At 34.2% G+C, this 22,080-nt stretch overlaps 3 protein-coding genes across 6 annotated transcripts; 1 reads left to right on the forward strand and 2 right to left on the reverse strand.

The window, feature by feature from the left end:
* Positions 1-5,548: 5,548 nt before the first annotated feature.
* Positions 5,549-8,776, reverse strand: LOC148568963 (uncharacterized). The gene is made up of 2 exons (XM_088485942.1): positions 6,911-8,776; positions 5,549-6,157 (listed from the first exon to the last, which is right to left on the reverse strand). The coding sequence occupies exons 1-2, from the start codon at positions 8,774-8,776 to the stop codon at positions 5,549-5,551; spliced, it is 2,475 nt and encodes an 824-aa protein (XP_088342068.1).
* Positions 8,777-12,257: 3,481 nt separating this feature from the next.
* Positions 12,258-13,939, forward strand: LOC107637975 (F-box/kelch-repeat protein At3g23880-like). Of its 2 annotated transcripts, XR_001619659.3 has the most exons (3): positions 12,452-13,262; positions 13,376-13,432; positions 13,712-13,939. XR_001619659.3 is itself a non-coding variant. In XM_016341189.3 (2 exons), exons 1-2 carry the CDS (start codon positions 12,607-12,609, stop codon positions 13,717-13,719), a joined length of 834 nt encoding a protein of 277 aa, XP_016196675.1. In that variant the 5' UTR covers positions 12,258-12,606; the 3' UTR covers positions 13,720-13,939. The 2 variants fall into 2 exon arrangements, 1 of the variants encoding a protein (XP_016196675.1); XM_016341189.3 differs by having other exon boundaries at positions 12,258-13,432.
* A 681-nt stretch (positions 13,940-14,620) lies between these two features.
* On the reverse strand, positions 14,621-21,958 carry LOC107636885 (protein SCAR2). 3 transcript variants are annotated; one of them, XM_088485244.1, is made up of 9 exons: positions 21,536-21,958; positions 20,074-20,237; positions 19,843-19,966; positions 19,612-19,732; positions 19,439-19,500; positions 15,638-19,319; positions 15,464-15,550; positions 15,262-15,366; positions 14,621-15,122 (listed from the first exon to the last, which is right to left on the reverse strand). In XM_088485244.1, the coding sequence occupies exons 1-9, from the start codon at positions 21,688-21,690 to the stop codon at positions 15,069-15,071; spliced, it is 4,554 nt and encodes a 1,517-aa protein (XP_088341370.1). In that variant the 5' UTR covers positions 21,691-21,958; the 3' UTR covers positions 14,621-15,068. The 3 variants fall into 3 exon arrangements, with proteins under 3 accessions (XP_088341370.1, XP_088341372.1, XP_088341371.1); XM_088485246.1 differs by having other exon boundaries at positions 19,439-19,497; positions 19,618-19,732; positions 21,536-21,885; XM_088485245.1 differs by having other exon boundaries at positions 19,439-19,497; positions 21,536-21,885.
* Positions 21,959-22,080: the final 122 nt, after the last annotated feature.

Consider the following 22,080-nt stretch of genomic DNA (forward strand, 5'->3'; position numbering starts at 1 on the left):
TTTTTAAATAAATATTTTTTCTATCTTTTTATTTAAAATATTATTATTGATATGTTAATATTAAAAATATAAAAAATAAACATATTTTAAAAAAAATACTTTACTTCGTTTTATCTTATAAAATAAAATAATTAATTAATTATTAATTTTTAAATTGTAACTATTTCTTTAATAAAATATAATTTATAAATTGTGTTTAAACTTTTTTGAATTTGTTAATTTTTAATTTTTAAAATATAAAATATATATGTATATAATTATTACAATTTTTTTGTTGTTATTTTTTAAGTTATAATTAGTTTTTTTAATATAAATACTTACACGTATTAAATGAGTAAAACGAAATCTAGAAATTTTAATATTAACTTCAATGTAAATTTATTTATTTAGATTTGTTTCAAAATTTATTCTATAAATTTAAATTTATTTATTTTAGTATTCTCTATTTAGATTGTTATTTTAATTTTATTTTGTTATAAATATTTTTGTAATATTAAATTTTTTTGTGCTGGAAGGATTTTAATTTGTCGATAAAAAAATTATTTTTGGTGAATAAATATTTTTTTATTTTTTATTTAAAATGTTATTATTGGTATGTTAATATTAAAAATATAAAAGATAAAACATATTTAAAAAAATATATTATGAGATCAAATAATTTTATAATTGTGGGTATTTATCTACACGGGAGGCTATATAGAGAATTTTGGCTTATGATATTCAGTTATGAGATTAATCTTTTATTTACCTAGAAAATAAAATATCATCTTTAAAGACAATGACAATCTTGAAAAAATCATTGATTAAGAGAAAGGGAAAGGTAGATGTTCTTAACATGGATGGGAGACCAACAAAGAATTTGAAGCAAGTCAAACTTTAACATATGCTGAGTTTCCAAACCAATTTGTTTATAAAATAGAAAAAATGGAATGATATCCACGCAAGAGAGAGTATTTTATCGGGAGATTAAACTATGTTCCACCGGGTAATCTGATATCTACTATATGAGAATTTTGTTAATTATTCAAAAAAATTGCATAACATATGAGTCTATTAGGATAGTTAATGGGATTACATATCCTAACTTCCAAGATATTTTCTATTTTATGGGACTACTGTGTGACGATAGAAAATTCATTGCAGCTATTAACGAGGTCTGGTCATCAATTGAGAAAACTGTTTGTGATGCTATTGATATCTAATAGTGTTAACAAAATAAAACATATTTAGAATGCAACTTAGACATTATTGGTTGACGGGATACTATATATGAGGAGAAAAATATTGAAACCAAGGTATTTCACTATGTAGTCAATCATTATCGCATGTAGGACTTTACTTGCCAAAATCAGTGTTTACCAATGGGCAACTTTACGTTATTTTGTCAAGAATTAAGAGTCGCAATAGCTTGAACATTCTAATTCTAAATAAAAACAGTAATCCAAACTCATCAACAACAAATATCGCGTTCAACAAAGTTTTAATAATATTTAGATAAGAAAATAATATTTTCATTTTAGTAACATGTTATGATTTGCACTTTTATACAAATATTTGTCGTAGATATAACTAATTTATTAACTATACTTTCAGACTTGAAATAAGATGTGTAACATGGAGCACAACATCATATGCCAATTACCTTTCTAATGAGGTTAGTAAAATACTAGGTTGTTGATAAATTTTCATTAGTTTTATAATATACAGTTTAGTGTAAAATTAACATGCTATTATTACAGTTATATATATTCTTATTTTTTCAGGTCTCTTTTCTTATGGTTCAAGAATATTATAGACTTCAAACTGTTTCATTTGTATTTTATTTTAAATAAAGATAAAATAATATATTAAATACGTTTATTATATAATGACAATAATAATGTTATACTAAACTTGAAAAATTTATAATTATAAAATATTATTTTTTATTTATAATGTGAAATTAAAATATAAGCCCGTGCATCGCACGGATTTAACACTAGTTTATCACGTTAGACAGTTTCAATAGCCAGGTGATCTAGATTTATTTCAATTTGAATCTAATTTAATCTCTCCTTCAATTTATAACCCTAATCCTATTATGAAGAGCGTTTATCCCGTGTATTTCTTTATTTCTTTTTTACTTCTTCGTCGTATCAACTTGTTCCAAAAATTTATAAAGCTAATAGAATAGGAATATTTATACATACATAATAAATATTTTTTGAAATACCCATCTTGCTTAAACTTGTTTGTCTATTGAAAATAGAGTAACTTTTCTTATAACATATAAGAAAAAATAAGATTTATAATCTAAAAAAAGGAAAAATAATAGTATTTAGGTTAAGTTTAAGTTTGTGACCTGTAAAGAATAAGAAAATAAATTTATAGAATTCAGTCCCTTGTTGGAGACGTTGCAACTAAGAAAGCATCCATTCTTGAACATTTTTGTCGACCATACTAAGTATAATTGTTTCTGCCATATATTACTACATATTGGAAATGGCAAAAAATAACGAGTCAGATTTGTACAGAATATAATGGTTTAATGTAAAATGGATTCTGCAAATTTTATTTTCTACTTTGATTTTTTTGCGATTTTTTTAATTTCTCTACGTTCTCTTCCAATTTTGGCTCTTTTTCTCAACAGATTTTTACTTTTAGGATGTTTGATCTGAACTCGTTTTCAATCAAATATAAAATCAAGTAAATGAAATCAAATTTATATAGGTTTTTCGTGTTCGAAAACAATAAATGATACAAGTTCAGATCAGTTTAGGGCAAATTGAATTATTATTTTAAATCGAATTAGGTGAACGAGGTTTGGTTCGTTCCTAGTTAATGTAACTCGTTAATAGTTGATGCTGGTGTAATTGTTTTGTCTACGAGTTGAATAATTTTGTTTTTCTTTATAAGAATCGGTGTTCATAGTTGAAGGTTTGAATTTGAATGGAATGTAGGAGTTTTGAATTATTTTTTTCGATGAATTTATTTTAGAGTAATTACCCAAATCAGTCCCTGAGGATTTTAAAAGCGGACATTTTAGTCCCCCAAAAAAATTAATACACAAATTAGTCCCCATGGTTTTTCTCCGTCAGACATATTAGTCCCCAGACTATTTTCCGGCGTGACTCATCAACGGAAATTGCTGAGTTGGCACGTTAAATCGCACACGTGGCAGTTAAGTGTCCACGTGTGCAAAGAAGACAAAACAGTCCCTAAAGTTTTTTTGAAAAAACGGCGTCGTATTAATACTCCTCGTTTCTCATTCTTCTTCATTGATGGTCGTCCTCATGAAACCCTTGTTCGTCATCTACAGAAATCGACATATCCAGGTTCAGTTTTGATGATTCCAAGTAGAGAAAGTTCATCTTCTTCGAATCATCGTGGAGGGGGACACGGTGGCCCCAATGGTACTGGTCTTATACATGGTGATGTGTGCAGGTTGAGGAACGTTGAAATCACGAAGGGGCAACACCCAAAATGTTTATGCGGTTTGTATGCAATAATCTCCATTTCAAGAACTCGTAAAAATCTGAGCAGGTTGTTTTTTGGATACCCACTATATAAGGTAAACAATTGTTAGTATTTTAGTTAGTTAAAATCAAAAAAATTTGTATTGAATAATCTATTTTTGGTATGGGCAGGAGAAACTCCCTCATTGCAAATTCTTTGCATGGGTTCACCAGAATTTTCACATCAGCTTTAATGATGGTGTTGCGGAGGTCATGTCTGGTGCGAAGTTGGTTGATAATATGCCACCCGTATGTGAGATTGATGATGATGGTTTGAGACAAAAACTGATAGAGTTGTAGAGTAGAATTGATATATTAGAGGTTCATCAAAATGTAGCCCCAAAAATTGACTCCAAAAGAAGAGGTTTCAATTTAGTGCCTGTTTTTATGGTTCTAGCATTGTTAGTTTTGGCCTTGGCAGTGGTAATGGTTGCCTTGTAAGAGATTTAGATTTAGACATATATTATGTGTAAGCTTGCTTTTAGTTCAATATTGTGTGAAATTGCAAGCATATTTGTAATGTTTCTTTTTTTGGAATGAATGGTAGTAAATTAAAGCAAGTTTTTGCTATATGTATGCTTATTAAAATCAAGAGCAACTAATTAGTTGATGCTATTAGAATAACAGGGCAATGATTTGGCGTTGAAGTGTGCTATTAGATTTAGTTGATGCTATTAGAATAACAGGTCAACGAGGATAATTGATGCTGTATATTATATATTTTGGAACTTAGCATACAAGTCTTCAAGAAAATGTCATAGTAGCAAGCTAACAAGATACTAAAAATTGTCAAAACACAAACTCTTCATGTATACAGCAGCATGAAACATAATGATAACCAAATTGAGAGTTTCCAACACAACAATCTCTCATCCAAAACTAATATGATAATAGCAAAGTAGAGAATTAAAACACCAAAACACAGTTTAGACACTAAAAAGCCTAATGTTATGTCTTTAGCATACAATACTGGTCATTTTTTTCTCGGATGCTTGAAACCAGGATTTGGAATAAATTGGAACATCCTTGATGCAGTACCCTTGCTGGCAGCTGCCATTGTTTCAGCTGAGATCCCTCCAGTTGTTGTAGGTGGTGGAATCGGTGGTGGAGTGCTCGACTGAATGAGGGGTGGTTGGTGTGGCCTAATGATAGGTTGCTTGGCTGCGCTCTAGCACTAGGTGGAATTAGCGCTTGAAAATTGGCAGGACCTTGCGATGATGGTGGTGTCATAGTTATCTTCATATAACAAATAACAACTCATTAGATTATAAGCCTTTGTATTAGAAGCACAACATATTCACTACTGTTTTAACTTACCACATTAGGCATTACACCCAAGTTTGCTGTTTCTGAAAGAACCTGATTTGCATTACTATTCACATTCTACAAGAGACGAAATATCAATTCAAATTGCAGTCCAATAAAAAAAATATCAATGCAGTCTCCATGAATTATTAAAAAGCTCAATGTAGTCCCTATGGAAGTTTAAAAAAGATAGTTTTAGTTGGTTTTGGTTTTACCTGTGCTTGTGGAGCTGATTGAGAGACATTGATCTCATCTGCATTATGGTTTGAGGTTCCAGAACTAGAACCAGCTCTCACTGTCGTTCTCTTATTTGGATTGGTTTGCCTTTTAATTATTGTTGTTGGAGGGCCTTTGCAGGTCTTGTAGTTATGGCCAGTCTCTCCACACTTGCTACAAGTGACCTTAAAAATTTTCTTTACTTTGTTGCCATCAATTTTACTAGCTTCTAACTCAGATGGGTCCTTTCTCCTTCTCTTCACTGGTCTGCCTATTGGCCTTTTCAACTTTGGTGGAATCGGATTTATGTATATTGTCTTCTCCCAATATTCCTCTGAATTAACTGGTTGAATGTAGTGTTGATATGTAGCTAATGCTGCCCCAATCTTGAGCAGTGGGTGTACATATATTTCCGGTCTATCCCCTCTTCTAGCAATTGCAGCAAGTGCATGAACACATGGGAGACCTATCAAGAAGAAGGCACTCAAATAGTAGCAGATAACAATTTTATAAATGAAAATTAAATGATAAAGTCAAGTAATTGTACCAGTTAGTTGCCACGCGTTACAAGTACATTTGTTTTGAGACAGATTTACAGAAACCTTTGTAGATCCTTGTTGCACCTCAAAGATTCGCCTCTCATCGTCACCAACCCAAATTGGGTGCCAATATCTTACACCTTTCATTATGTCATCAAGCCTCTTTTGTTGAGTAGGAGCCACTTGAGTGCCCATGTGTGTCTCCAAGACTTGCTTGTATTTGGTCATTCTCCTCATGATATAGCACCGGAGTTCCTCACACATCGTTAGAATCGGCTTGGAACGATAATTCACTATTTTTGCGTTCCAAACCTCACACATGTTGTTGGTGAGGTTGTCGCACTTTGGTCCGTGACTGAAATGAGCCTTGGTCCAACATGCCGGCTCGAATTTCGCAAGGTAGCTCCATGCTTCTTCATTAATCCTTTTCAACCTTTGCATGCTTGCTTGAAATTCTGCATCAGTAGTACATTTAGCACATTCCCATACAACATTCTTAACCTGCTTATCCTTGTATCGATTTGTGAAGTTTTTCCAGATATGCCTCACACAGTTTCGGTGGTGAGCGTGAGGCATAACTTCCTTTAATGCAGGCAACAAACCCTAAGCCAAACAATGCAATTAAATAATGAAATTATCAAATCAGCATGTTTTTTTAACCCTTTATATTATTATATCATATTTCAGAACAAGTATGTTAAATCAAGTTAATATGCAGATGCAGAATTTTTCAGAGTTTTGAGCACACGCTTCTTTGAAAAATTAATTTGTAACATATTCTATTCATAATTCCCATTGGTTAATCTTATAATATAAGAAAATAATTGCAGAAGTCTATGTATCTCTAGAAACCAAGTTAAATGTGTGAGTTACTAATAAAGTAAGTAAAACTATAATCCTGATGTGTATATACTTAGTTCTTTTTAAGCCAATATAATTGATCAATCAAATTAAGGCTTAAGAATAGTTTAACTTTTTGACATCTCCCTTCAAAATTTAAAGCAGCCATCAACACACAATCCCTATTGAAGTAACTCAATAATTCTCATTCATCAACAATTACATTTACAATACTGCATAAATCAGTCATGTAAAAAATTAAAGCAACTCAATTAATAATTTGATATTAGCTACAGTTGTACTTAAAGTAAAACAATTATCAAGTATAAAACAGCTACAATATCAGCCATTTGAATAATACATAAATCAGCCATTTGAATAATTAAAGTAATTCAAATAATAATTCAATATCAGCCACAATTGTACTTAAAGTAATGTAATTATCAAGTATAAATCAACCATTTTAATACTTGAAGTAACAACAAGAATAACATTTAACTAACAAGAATAACATACCTTTTGTTGGTCTGAAATAAAATTCCACCCATGGATATATTGATCTCCAAGATCTTCTTGCAATAAAGTAAGGAACCACTTCCAGCTTTCCTTAGTTTCACTATCCACAACAGCATACGCAATCACATAGAAGTGATTGTTTGCATCTTGACCCACAGCCGACAATAGTTGACCCCCAAAGTAACCTTTCAAGAAACATCCATCAAGTCCGATTAGTTTTCTACACCCAGCTTTGAATCCCCTTTTACAAGCCTCTAAACAAATGTATAACTTGCTGAATAATGGAGGTGACTGGGGAATTGGTGTCACATCCAAAATTGTATGGCTTCCAGGGTTACTCCTCAATAGCTCGGCCAGGTATTCTCTCAACTTACTGTACTGTGCCCTCTCATTGCCAATCAAACGCTCTCTAGCTTCTTTCAGAGCCCTATATACCATCTTTCCATTTATTATGACATTATAATCAATTTTGATATGCTCATATGCCTCACTAAGAGTCATGTGAGGTTGAGTTCGAAGCCTCTTTTCTAACTTTTTTGCCACCCATTTCTGACTTGCCATGTTGCTGCCGAATTCTCTAGCACAAGTGTGTTCCGGGATATAAGTTTTTATCTGGTAACTCTTCAATTGAGTATTCCATGCACAATATATAAGCCATGGACAAGGTGACCTGTTTGCAGGCCCACTGTTGAGCCCATTTTCATTTACAACAGCAACATTGTTGGATTGGACAGCATCACTTTCTTTTTTATTTTGGACAGCATTGTTATACACATTCACATTCTCCTTAGCCCCATTATCCTCATTTGCATCCTCCACATTTTCTTCCTTCTTGTTCTTTGATTTCCTGGGTTTCTTAATCCTCACAACACCATGTTCACAGTCACACCTAACTCTCCTTTGGTCATTCTTTATGTATCTTATCTTTCTCCCTTCATATATAACATGATCCTTCAATGCATTCTTGAATGTTTCAATGGTTGGAAATTCCATTCCCAACTCGAAATAAACTTCACCAAATCCAGCCCCTTCATTGAACTGTGGAAATTCATATCTCTCCCGCTCATCCTCAGAACTCTCAGGAGTTAATAATGTTTCAGACTCGTAGTCAAATACAGGTTCTTCTATCTCCTCTTCACACTCTTCGTCCTTTTCATCCTTTTCATCAATTAGCTGAGAAGCAGCAGTTGGCCTAGCAGCACCATTTGGACCAGCACCAATAGGCCCATCTTTATTTCTCCCATATGTTAGCCCATTAGTCTTCTTGCTACCCACTTGAGTCTTCTTTGTAGTTTTGGTCCTTTCTTTAATATCCTTATTTGACTTCTTCTTCCGCACATCTCCTTCATGGTCTATTTTTTTTCCACTCCTAACAGTCTTTTTGATTACCACACACTCATCTTCACTACTTTCATCACTGAATCCGGGTGGAGGAGGTCTATACGGCTCATCTTCTGTGGTTTCATAGCCATCATCGCTAGAAGAACTATTGGATTGATCATGTTCAAAGTCAAGGTGTTCATCTTCAAGTGGAGTTAACATTATTGGGTGATCAAAGTATAGTTCAAATTCTGGACTCTCCTTGTTCTTTTCTTTGTAAGCACGTAACTCATTGATCTGAGCATCTTCTTCTATGGGATGTAATCCAGACTCGAGGTCAGAGGTAGAATTATCAAACCAAAACATAGCTTTGTAATCATGATACCCTAAACTTTTGAACAAAGTTTTTAAATCAAAGAAACACAGCAAGTCAATGTCCATTTCGGAAAATTTGCTCACTTTTCCATTAATATATAGCAACACACCCTTATTATCTCGCACAAAGTGACCTCCATGGTGAAAAATAGGAACCACAAAATACTCCATCTACAAACAAAATTAAAATAGAGCAAAATCAACAAAACCAAAACTAAAAAACACAAATATACCATTATTTGTGGCTTATAACTACTGAACGTAAAATTAATTCTTAAAAAAAAAACATACACACATAACATCAGTACAACTCAGAAGTTTCTACAGCCACTAAACCTTAACCATCCAACAAAATTAATTGATTAATCAAGTAATGTAATCTCTAATAAACTAATTTAGCCTAACGAAGATTATTTGCTCACCTATTACAATGTGGGTATTGGAGTTGATGCGGCAATCGTTGGCATCCACGTCGACGCTTCGTGCGATTCGAAGGTAACGGAAGTTAGTGACGGCCGTGAAGATGATGAATGGAATTCTAATGTTGACGTTGACGGTGACGGTAGTGATGTGGGAGATGAAGTTGCAGAAGGTTTCTGAGTAAAAAGGGGAGTGAATTATGGGGTTTGATGTCTTTTCAAAGTGGATGAAGACATATGGAGGAAAACAAAAAGGTGAGAAGCGTTTCTATTAATACGACAACGTTTTATTAAAAATTCTTGGGGACTGTTTTGTCTTCTTTGCACACGTGGACACTTAACTGCCACGTGTGCGATTTAACGTGCCAACTCAGCAATTTCCGTTGATGAGTCACGCCGGAAAATAGTTTGGGGACTGATATGTCTGACGGAGAAAAACCATGGGGACTAATTTGTGTATTAATTTTTTTTGGGGACTAAAATGTCCGCTTTTAAAATCCTCAGGGACTGATTTGGGTAATTACTCTTTATTTTATGTTATGTTTAATGGTAGTTTTGATGCATTTTGAAACACAATTTGATGTAATATAGAATTATTTGCAGTGTGGTGCTTATAAGTTTTCTTATTTTTTGTGTCTGTTTGTCCTAAAAGTTGGGATGACTTTTAACACACTTGAAGAAGAAGTTGTTGCTACTTTTTCTTCTGTTTCTCTTTTTTTTTTCTTTTTTTTTCTTTCATTATCCTTATTGTCATCGTCGTTGTCTTCTTTTTATATGTATAACAGTTCAAATCTAAAATGTATCGAAATTATTTAATGATGACGATACATAAACAAACTCGATTTAAAATAAGTTCAGACTAAAAGTACACCTTATTTAAATCTAGAATGTACTGCAATTACTTAATGACGACGACAAAAAAACAAACTCAGTTCAAAACAAATTTAGACAAAAAATGCACCTTATTTAAATCTAAAATGTACCGAAATTCAAAAATAGAATGTACCGAAATTGCTTAATAATGACGACACACAAACAAACTCAATTCAAAACAAACACAGACCAAAAGTTCACCTTATTTAAATCCAGAATGCACCAAAATTACTTAATGATAACTCAAAATTCCTCATCTTCCTTCTTCTTCTTCTTCATCATTATCATCATCTTTTTTTTCTTGTTTATTTTTTTTATTTTACCTTCTATTTATTCTTTTAACAAGAATAAAAAAAATTAAACAAAGAAGAAAAAAAAATGTATATATAGTGATACAAAATTACTAGGAAGAGGAGGAGGAAAAGAAAAAAAATACAGCAACAACAATAAAAGAACGATGATGAGAAGGAAACATGTGAAAAAGAAGAAGGAATCCGAAAAAGAATGAGGAGTAATGCAATGACGAAGAAGAATGAGGAGTAATGCAATGAAAAAGGAGGAGGAGAAACATGAAGAAAAAAGAAGGAGGAGAAGAATGTGAAAACATTTGCGTAGTTAGAAAATGTATTCACACTTTACTAATAAAACTTACTTTTATTGGACTTGGACCAACTTAGCTACCAAAAAAATTTGAATATCAAACATAACTGTTACTAATATATGGTACTAGTTGAACTATTATATTTAATATTATTTCATTTAAAATAATATAAAATTCAAATCATAACAATATTTTAGTTAAAAATTATAATTTAAATTCAAACACTATTTAACTTAAAATATAAGATGAAAAATATTTAAAAATAACTGAATTTCAAACGAAAAAATTTTAAATTCAAAAAATTAAATTTTGATATATCCACAAATTTTATATTTTTCATAATTGTTATTTCATCTCTATTTCTATATTTGTTGTTCTTTTCTTTTCAAATAAGGTGATCTTATTATATATATATATAGGGGTGTTAGCGGTGCGGTTTGAATCAGTTTTGAGTCAAAAACCCATCCGATTCGAATGCTAATTTTATTTGCAGTGCGGTTTAAATTGAATGATCTTTTAAAAAAATCCGATCCGATCTGATACAATTTCAAGCGGTTTGGATTGGATTGGATTTGTGGTTTTGTACATTTAAAAATTAAAAAAATTAAATACATATAACAAGAATAAGTCTCAACATCAAATTTTAAATAATCAACAATGACATAAGAAGTCTCAACAATATTTTAAAAAGTCAACGATAACATAACAATAGAAATAAAATTATAGATTAGTTAAAATACATAAATAATATAAAAATATATAACAAATTGAACATGTTATAAGTATAATTGTAAATATAATAATAAAATAATAATATTATAGCACATTATGCGGTTTGGATTGGATTGGATCGGTTATGAAAAGTAGATCCGAAATCCGATCCGATCTAGCGGTTTACAAAAAATAGAATCCAATCAAATCCGAATTAATGCGCGGTTTTCGATTTAAATTGGATTAGATAAGCGATTTAATTTGGATCGATTTGGATTTAAATACCCTATATATTTTTTAAATTTCAAACTTATTGAAAACCAAAATACGTACAAATTATAAAATTCTAAAATGTATGCAACTCAAATTACTCTACTACTTAACTAAATAAAATATGAAATGAAAAATTGATGTTATTTATAATTTTACTAAAAATACAACTTAAAGAAGAAAAGTGATTGAATGCACAGTGCTAATAGCCAATGAGTAATAGCTCAAATGATATAGATTTCCCATACTCAATTAAAAGGTTGCGGGTGTCTTCTATCTTCTAAATTTTTTTGTCAATAAGTTATAGCTCAAATGGCATAATCTCCCCATACTCAATTAAGAGATTGCGGGTTCGAGTCTTCTATCTTTGGTAAAAAAAAAAAATGCATAGTGCTAGTATATATGGAAATTTCCTTAAATTTTTTACGTAATTTTGTATCGTTTAATATTATTTTTTTAATTTTACTTAAAAAATATAACACGAGATCAAATTTTATTTTTAGAGGATTGATTATCCAAAGAAAAAATACAAGTAGACAATAAAAATATTAAATAATATAAATAATAAATATATCAGATATTCAATTTACTAAATATATAAATAATTATTTTAATATTAAAATTTAGATTAATAATTTAGAATGTAGTATATTTTACTTAAATTAAACTCATTTTTAGAGCTTGTTGTTTTCAAAAAAGTAATGGTCACCTAGCACCGCCCTTAACGAAATATATATGAATGGTCACAACTCACAAGTCACAAAGTGATAACCCTAACCACAAAACAAAAAGAGAAGGAGCATGGAGAGGAAGGACATGGGCATGAATGACATCCTCCCTCCGGAGCTCATTCACCGAATCTTTCTAAGGGTACCCGCCAAAGACTTGTTTCGCCTCAGATTCGTTTCAAAACTTTGGCACTCTCTCATATCCGATGGACACTTTGCGGAATCGCATTACAACCTCTACTCTGCCGCATCTTCCCATTCGTACTACTTCTTGGTACATGACTATACTAAAGCTTGCTTTGTTCAGCTCCACACGCTATTTGATGTTCCAGCAGCACCAACAACACTCAAAGAGGTATCTCTCCCTCCCAAGAAGAACTCATTTCTCGTTCTCGTCTCATGGGATCCTGCAGAGGCTTTCTTCTCTTCAACGAGCAACCACATTTTCTTGTTATATGGAACCCACTGACTGGATCCAGCAAAACAATATCCTACTCTCATATCGTTTCTCGTATTAAGATCCCTCTCGTTATTAATCCCGATCATAAAGTTCCATATGGATTTGGTTTCGATGCATCACGTGATGACTATTTAGTAGTTCTATCTTGGCCTGATAACTACAACCAACACCACTTAGATTGCTTTTCATTGAGGACCAATTCATGGATTAATCTCGATGCAGCGCTCCCCAAATCCATGGGCACGTGGAAGCAGCAATTTTATGGGTTGTTCTTACATGGCGCTATTCATTGGTTGTGTTACTCTAGTCAAGATTACATTGATGATGCTATTCTTATCTTTGATTTGAAGGAAAGGAGTTTCTCAAAGATATCTATGCCAAAACAACTCGTAGGGTGTTCTCCCATCAATCTCACCATATTAGGAGGGTGCCTAGCCCTGTATTGGTATCACGACGATATAACTGAGATATGGGTTATGAAAGAATATAAAGTGCCGTCATCTTGGATTTTAATATGTGAGATTCCTTGTGGTAATTATTTGCCTCTATGCATATCCAATGGAAGTAACATTATTGCGCTAAATTTTGAACTGGGGTATGTAAATTTAAGGTTTACCAAATATAATGTCAGTGAAAAGCTTCTAAATTATTCTCCTTTTTCCCTTTCTCACTATCATTACACCTATGGAAGTTACTGTGTACATACAGATAGTCTCTTGCCATTTCCCGGTGACGTTAAGGATAAGGATAAAAAGAAGAAAACTGGTATGTAAACTATTCTCCTATGCTTTGTACCATGTTATACCTATTTCTTTCTATTGCTTTGTGATTAATGAAAAAGTACCAAGCAAGATACATCATGCATAAAGTTGCATTCAGATATGAGATTTGACTATAGATTGTATGAAATTAGAATTTATCAATGCTTAAGAAATCATTAATCACTTTCTTGCTTCTTACAGTCCAGTCTTATGGTGAGGATTAAGGTTTAGCTATGTTTTCATGTCTAAAGCTGTGGCCTTTACTCGCTGATCTTCTTTGCAGACCATTGAACTCGCCAAGAATGTTTCGAACAACTTGATGAAAGAAAGAGTATCAGGAGCGAGCATATATGGGTGAACCGGTTAAGAGTTGTGAATAAAGTGTAGCGTTCACAATTGAGCATGAAGAAGTTTGAAGAAACTTCAATTTTATTTTGCTTTGAAGTATGATTTTCTTTCCAAATTTTGCATTGTAAGTTAGTTTTATACTACTTGGTGTAAGTTTGGTGCATTGGCCTTTGGAATTTATAAGTTAATTTTGTTGAGATCTGTAGTTGAAATTTTTTGAAGTTAAAGTTCTTTAAAAAAACACTAAACTTTCTTTTTTCCTCTCCTTGGGTGTAGGGAGAAAATAAATGATCTTGTTCGGGGAAATTTACATAGATGCTTTTCGTCAATTTTCTTCTTGTCCTACTAAGATATATGAATCAATATCTTGATTAAATGGCTGCATATTTTGATGCCAGAATCGAGCATTTTATTTGTGGTTTCAAGAGCTATAGATGAGGTGGTGAATTCTAAAATGTTACATAAAAACCATTTTAGTGTGAAGGGTAAAATTGGACCTGCCTTTGACTAAAAAAACTCCAGAGAAAATGCATGTTCAAGATTCCCCCTTATGATTATCATTTGTCAGCTTACTTTCACAACTCTTTAATTTTGTCTGCTGTTGCATGAAGAAACTGTCATTTTGCTCATGACTTCTCAATCAATTTGGGAATTTTCTTTTTCTTTTTATTTTTTTTAACCGAACTCAACTAGATTTTTATTGATTTGTTTGAACCGGCTCAATCACTTTTTTTTAATAGATAAATTCCTCTATTTTGTTGTAAGTTATCTTGTTTCTATATACTAATTGCAAGGGAGAAGTCAAAAATATATCAATAGACAAGGGCAACGAGGGACCTAAACAAGACTACAAGTAATCAAGTATACATTCAAAGCAATTTTACTCGGGTGTAAAAATATACCATGGTATTGGACACAAGCATATTAGCTACATGATGATACATGTTCATGATGCAATTACGACAAAGTGAGAAACCACTATATTACAAAATTGGGTAAACATGAAGCACAACACATCAACACAAATATACACGTACTTTTTTTTTCCTAAAAAAAAAGAAGGAAATGTGGATGATTTGTCTAGATTGGTCAGCGATAACGGGCTGAGCCTTTGACTGAATCGGTATTCACCACCGAAAAAATGGATGAGTTTTGAAGTGATACTAAACGCACTGCATGCTTGTTCCCAAGTTCATGCACCTATATGTGTGTGATTAAGCGAACTCTGGAAGGGACTTAAGTTGTCCCGAGTGTCCTGTAAGATAAAGAATTATACGTATTGTGTTTCCCACTCAAGAATCACTCCAACTATCTGTATCATCATCTTCATCACTTCCAGCCAATGCCTATTTCAATTAAGAAAAGAATTTAATCAGAAAAGGGAGAATTATTTGTTTTCAGTTTCAGCACACGTGCTGTTGCGATATATATGTACATATGATAAGTGTATCTGTGCGCGCACGTGCGTGTGTGAGAGAGAGAGACCTGGCGAATTGAATTTGCTTTCTCCAAGATGGCAGCAACCCTCAAATTTGTTTTTGGACCCTGCATGATGGGTCGTGTAGCTGCAGCAGGTCTCAAGTTGAAGGACTGAAAAAAAAAATTGCATTTTTAAAATAAGCAGAATTTGTAATACATAATGGTACAAACATCATGCAGAAGAAAGATAAAAGTTGGTATGGCTAACCTTTGATCTTATCTGCTCTAACAATGAATCTCTTTCATCTAACTTGGGTGGTTTTGGAGGAATAACCCGTTCCGAAACTTTTCTCAGCTGCAGCAAATCAAAGGCAGCAGATTATACAAGAATAAATATCACATAAATGCACATCTATTAGAACCTATATAAAACTGTCATTACCTTGCTTCTGTCAAGAGCAGCAGCAATATCAATTATAGGACTCTCAGGACGAACAACCTTATTCTTCGGCTTTCCATTTGGCATTTTATTATCAAACTCTGGTGTTCGGGAAGATTTATCCAATGGCAATGTCGTTCCCCCCTTTGAAGGCAACAGACTGTCATTGGGCTGCCCAACTTCTATGCCTGGTGGTGCCATTGGTGAGATAGAGGGATCTCCCTGTTTCCTTTCTGAATAAATCGAAGACTGCTCAAATGTTTTAACTTCTAAGCTACTAGTCTCTTCTGTTAATTGTCTTGGGGTGATAAGTTCTCTTGCTGAGGTGAGATCATTTCCAGAAGCAGCAAGTTCAGTAGGTGGCATCAAATGCGATTCTCCAGATTCATCCTTGACCTCCAAACTACTCCTTTCAGTTAATTCACTTGGAGACGCACTCGGTTTGTCTTGTGGAGAGATTGGATAAGATCCAGAAACAGAACGTTCAGCAGGTGGAATTGATGTGCATGCACTTGCACTCTGTACCGTTTCTCCCTCTGAAGCAATGACATATCCATGTGGAGGCCTGCTCGTAGATACCACAGGTAGTGTTAAGAATGGGTTCTGATGGTGGCTTTTATCCATAACCAGGTAATTATATTGACTATTTGATTTATTTATCATGATAGGAAATTGCAAGGGAATAGCAACTGAATGCTCTGGTAAACCAGCTAAGAACCCAGGAGAACGCTGGAGTTTACTGCTTTCCACAGCCATGACAGGCAAAAATGGATTTTGATACAGTATAGTGTCTCTATCAGAGGTTGATAAACCAAACTGAGACTTATCATTAGGTTTAACTGGCTGTATTGGTTGCAATGATGCATGAGTTGCTTCTATTTCTTCCCTCTGTGAAACTAGGGAAGAATGTTGAACCTTGCTCATTCTCCACTGCATTGGTGGTAAAGGGGGCATAGGAGGTATCTCCTCATGATTATTGGTTAACTCCGGAATCAGGGGATGCAATGAATGCATGACATGCTTGGTAGGACTGGTCTCCTGCAAAAATGACTTAGACGAGAAATCAAATGATGACTGTTCATCTGGATGGATTCTTAGTTGTTCCAACTGACTTGAAGATTGGTGATGAAATTGAAATTTCTCAAGCGAATGGTATCCATCATTTCTGAGCTGAACTTCTGCATCCCGTTGATTAACCGGTGATTCCACGAACATCTCTGAATGTGTTTCTGGCTTCAGCTGGTTAAAGGAAGGTGATGACAAACTCTCTTTGTTGTTCTGTACATCATTCTGAGAAAGACATACAGATTCTGACCTCTCAGAGTCTAGCTCTGAACTTGAATCCACCACTTTCATTTCACTGACAGCAGAAAGATTTTGAATTCTCTCCTCTTGGATATTGTTACATATTTCAGAATGACATGGATCACAGGGTACAGATCTGTTCGGATTTGATTGTATGTCAGCAGCACCAATTTCAAGTTGATCCACCACCCTTGGTGCCACTAAGGCTGTCAAATATTTGTGAGGAAGTACCTCATTGACTTCCATTTCTTTCTCGTGAGAATCTGCAAATGTAGATTCTTCCAAATCTGTAAGCCTTTTAGCTGGAGATGATATGAGGTCTGAAGACGATTCCAATTTATTTACCCTCTTCTCTGAATTTAATCCTACATAAACTTTTGTCAAATCGGCCTCATTGTATTTTATTTCATTCCGATGGGAACTAAAAGAACTCAAATCTGAAGCATTCCTTGATGGGGAAGAAACAAAACCTGAGGACAGAGAATTAAAAGAACTTGCACCATTTTCAGCACTATCAACCAAATGAAGAGCAGAAAAAGCCTGATCTGAATGAACCTTTTCAGTGGACACGTCATTTACAAAGACAAGATTGTCCTGCTTATTGTTATCAAGAGAAGACAGATATTTAATATGAACATCATCTTCAACTTTGGATCCACCTTTTTCATCAGCAAGCAGCATCCTTTGTATGTCTTCAAAAGTTGATTGCTGCTCAGAACAGAAAACTTCAGATTCTGCTGAATGTGGCTCATCCTGTTGATTTAGAGTAAAATCCGATAGTTCCTCTGTAATGTTACTTATTTGTGGAGTCTCCAAAGCAGGAGACAAATCCTCTGAGATGTGTTGGATTTCATTTACACCATTCTCAGAATTAAAGTCTCTGCCGCCAAGTGCCAACTTGGTACCCAAATTCAAGTCTGCTTTCATGGATGGGAAAATTGGATTCTCTCCTTGAAAACCCATATCACCGGAATCCGAAATTGCAGAAGAGTATTTATTAGCAGATTCTTCCTGCAATACTGTTATTGCAGAATGATTACCATATTCATCTTCCTGTGCCAAGTTCAAATCATTAAAAACTTCTAAAGCATTGGAACTAACACATGGATCACAAACATCCAAGCTATCCAGAGATTTGTTATTGGAAGAAACAATAGAGCAAGCATCATCTTTCATCACAGATTCAACAAGTGACTTCCTGTCTTCATCATCTTCTAAGCTTTGATGAGTTTCAACAGGGCCAGATTGTGTTTCACCAGATTGAGTCCTTATAGGGAGGCACATTGAGGAGAGGGGCCCAGGATCTAAAGATAACAATGAATGTCCTGAATCCATTAGACATGAAACAGAAGCATCTGGTCCAAAACCAGAGATATCTTCTCCATAAACATGTCCTTTGTCATGCATGACAAACCCACCACAATGAGTACTTTGCAACTCAACATTTTGGTCAAGCTGGTTGGATGGCATATATTCAATCTCTGATATGGAGGAGTTTCCAATAGATTGAGAATCTGAAAACGGAGTTTGCAGTTGGGTGCGTTCAGCAATTCTGACTCTTCTGGATGATCTGCTATCATCTGATGCATTGGAGCTTCGTGTTGATTGAGAATCTGATAGCTGAGCTTGCACTTCGGTACGTTCATCATTTCGATCTTGATCAACTGAATCAATTTCTTCAGATGTCAAGGAGTCCCCAAATGATTGAGAATCTGAAAATTGACCTTGCAGTTGATGTTCTTCTTTGCCATTTGAATCACTTGTCTTTTGAATATGGAATAAGCTTTTCTTTGGTCTACACTCAATTTCTGTTTCCAGTTCTTCGATGGAAGCTAAGGCATCCATGTAATCGTCAACCTCGCTAGTCACATCATCAGAATGGTAACCATCCAAGATGCATTCTCTGTTCTTTTGTTCATCAACTACCAATTGTCTCTCATCAGGTACCTTGGGATGATTTAAAGGCGTTTTATGTGTCACGGCTCCTAAGACATCTTCATGCACTTGCACAAAATCTCCATTCCTCACCCTATCAATTTCAGAGTATGGTTTCAGTTCTAATTCCTGCCCATTGAGTGGTGATGATCTTTTGCTTTCATATCCTGGTGACCTTTTCACAGAGCTAAGACTACTGATTTCAAGTACTGTAATCCCATTGTCATCAGCATCAAACATTGATCTCAGTGGGTGTGGAGTGATCGAGGCCTCACAAACCATTTTATGATCTGGTGAGGAATTCTCAAAAATCTTCTCCATATAACTTTTCCCAGTCTTTGAATCTACTGCCGATCCATTCAACTGTTTTTTCTTCAACTTCACAAGACGTGCAGGATCATTGCAAGCATTCTCAATGCGCTCCTCAAGGAACAACTGGTGCAGTCTGCCGTATTTGAAAATTTGGAATGAACTAAGTCACAAATAAACCATTTAAAGACCTACTTGCATTATAGGAACCAGCAGGATAAAATAATTCAACACAGATAAATTATCGGAGCTCACTTGGCATGGGATGAGACAACTTCAGGTTTTGTACCATTCCCTGGTTTTGATACTTTCTTCTGCTGGAAAAAAGAAAATTTATACATTCATTTTTCTATTGTAAGTGTCATTTATGCCAAAAAGAAAAAAATAAATAAAAAACAATGTAATCAGTAAAATTGCCACTAAAGTACCTTGACCTTATGAATCCTTTTTTCCCTGTGAACTTCTACTGTTGTTACAGAGGACTCCACTTTAAAGAATGATGGATCAGTATACCGCTTCAGACATGCCCCAGCCCCAGCCACATCAAACCTTTTAGAGGAAAAAACCCAAATAAAATAAATTATAGTAAAAATTCTATAACATAGCAACAAGCTGTTACTAGTGTTGAATTTTTTTTTCTATGAATCTGGGCACCATACTTGTCTAGAAGGAACAGCCTTGGGGGAGCACGACATTCTTCATACGAATCCATTATAAATCGAGGCAAGTCTCCACGAGTAACAAGATTCTGTTCAGATCGGAGATTAGGATGCCATTCAATCCCTGCAATGCAAGAAGCATGTTAAATTTGCCAAAAGAATTTTATATTCTTACAGATACATTCTGACAAATGCAAATCATAAAAAATAAGACTCAAATGAGTGAATAACCTCCATTTGTAAAGAATGAATGATGACGAGTTTGTGACAAAAAAGCTTTCTCGAGTGCAGGAACTTCAGCTTCAAGTTGCTGAACACGAGAAATAAGACTGTGGCCTCTCCCGGCAGTGGCCATTACTTCTTCATGCAAGTCATGGAAGATCTCGGCAGCAAACCTAACAAAAATCAAATAGTCAAATGCAGATAACCCAGCACCACTTGTTAACTACAAAAACTAAAGACCATAATCCAAAAAGGATTAAATGTTGATGCTCAGCATCAAAACTAAACTATCTATCTAATTATTAATAATACCAGGGAACAAAATGTCAAAATTATTGCAACTGTTGCAAGATACATAAAAAAGACTTTACAGAAGCATTTGGATGAAAATTACGAGACTATCCAATCAAACAAACAAACAACAAAAATCACAGAACTAAGACCACCCAATGCATAGCTCAGGTGAACAATAAAGTGTTTGTGGATAGCACATCCTGAGTTTGGCCCTAAAACTTAATACCTATTTCGTGCAACAAATGAAACATAACACTATATGCAATATAATGCAGCTCAGTAATAACAAGGCATAGTTGATTTTGAAAATTAAATAATCCAATGAATACGGAAAAACATTTTAAACAAATTTCATCAAATGTAAACTGATGTTTAAGCTAAATGACCCCGCCTATACAAACAAAAAATATAGGAATCAGCTAGTTCAATAACTGTAGTGTACGCATCACTCAGTGGAATTGAGGGTTCAGACCAACCAATCAAATATTCGTGTCCATAGTCCATACAAAGATAAATGAACTATCTCGTAAACCCCAGAATTTAGACCAACCTATCACTAATTGCCCACTTTCATCTTTCTGTATTTGTTTTGGTTCAAAATTCCTTTTAACAGATTAACTTAAAAAGGAAAAAAAAGAAAAAAAAATCCGACCATCGAGAGAAGAATTAATAATACTATTAAAAGAAACTACATTAAGATATTAAGATTTAACGAGTGATCCTCGTAAATTGGTTTTTCAAAATTGAGTTCTAGTTACCACAAAAACTAAAAAAAATAGTAATCGTAACAGAGTACAGCTTAATTCAGGCACCTAATCCAACCACCAAATTTAGAAAGCCGTATTTCCTGCAAACTCCGAACTCAACCAAACAACTCCGATATCCACAACAAATTCTACCTGAATCAAAAGCTTACTCCATTCAGTATAACAGCTAAAAATATAACAAACAACACAACAACACAAAAAGTTTTCAAACACTGCATTAAAAACTATTTTGTCAACCTTAAAGTTTTTCAAACTCAACACTCATTTCGACTAAGAATAATCACGGAAACTGCAAAACCACCAAAACAGCAGCATCGACGGTGAAGTGAGAGAGAGAGAGAGAGAGAGAGAGAGAGAGAGGCAGAGTGAGTGAGTCAGTGAGTGAGTGAGAGAGAGAGTGCGAACTGAACTGAGCAAGGTCACCGAGCTGGCGAAGGACTCCGACGAGTCCAGCCATGGCGACGGCTTCGAGGAGAGCCTCGGGATCATCCTTATCGGCGGCGCGGTGGAGCTCCGGATCGGCCAAGCTGTGCTCGCTCCGAATGTGGAACCTCGAAATTGGCATTCTTCGAGTTTCAGACAGTATCGGAACCCTGATTCTGCTCCGATCACCGTTTTCTGCTGGCTCTGTTCTCTGATCTTTTCTCCGGAGACGCTGTGTGTTCTGGCCGTTGCACCATGGAAATGGAAGAGAGAGAAAGAAGAGAGGGAAACACGGGGGGAGAGAGAGAGAGAGAGAGTGCGCTTTTTCTTTTTCTTCTCTCTTAAAAAAAATCCTTTCCTTTTTGTTTTTGGTTTATATTTAAAACTTTCAAGAACGTATTGGAAAATGTGGAAAGGGAGAAGGATGAGTAGCATATAAAGGATGGTGTCACTGTGCGTGTGAATCGGAGAAGATACATTCAACTTCGAGTCAAGGAGTGACTGACGTTTCTTTTTTCCCTAATTTTCAATT

This window comes from Arachis ipaensis, chromosome B4 (assembly GCF_059453495.1).
Source record: "Arachis ipaensis isolate K30076 ecotype BB chromosome B4, ASM5945349v1, whole genome shotgun sequence".
NCBI classification, from domain to species: Eukaryota; Viridiplantae; Streptophyta; class Magnoliopsida; order Fabales; family Fabaceae; genus Arachis; species Arachis ipaensis.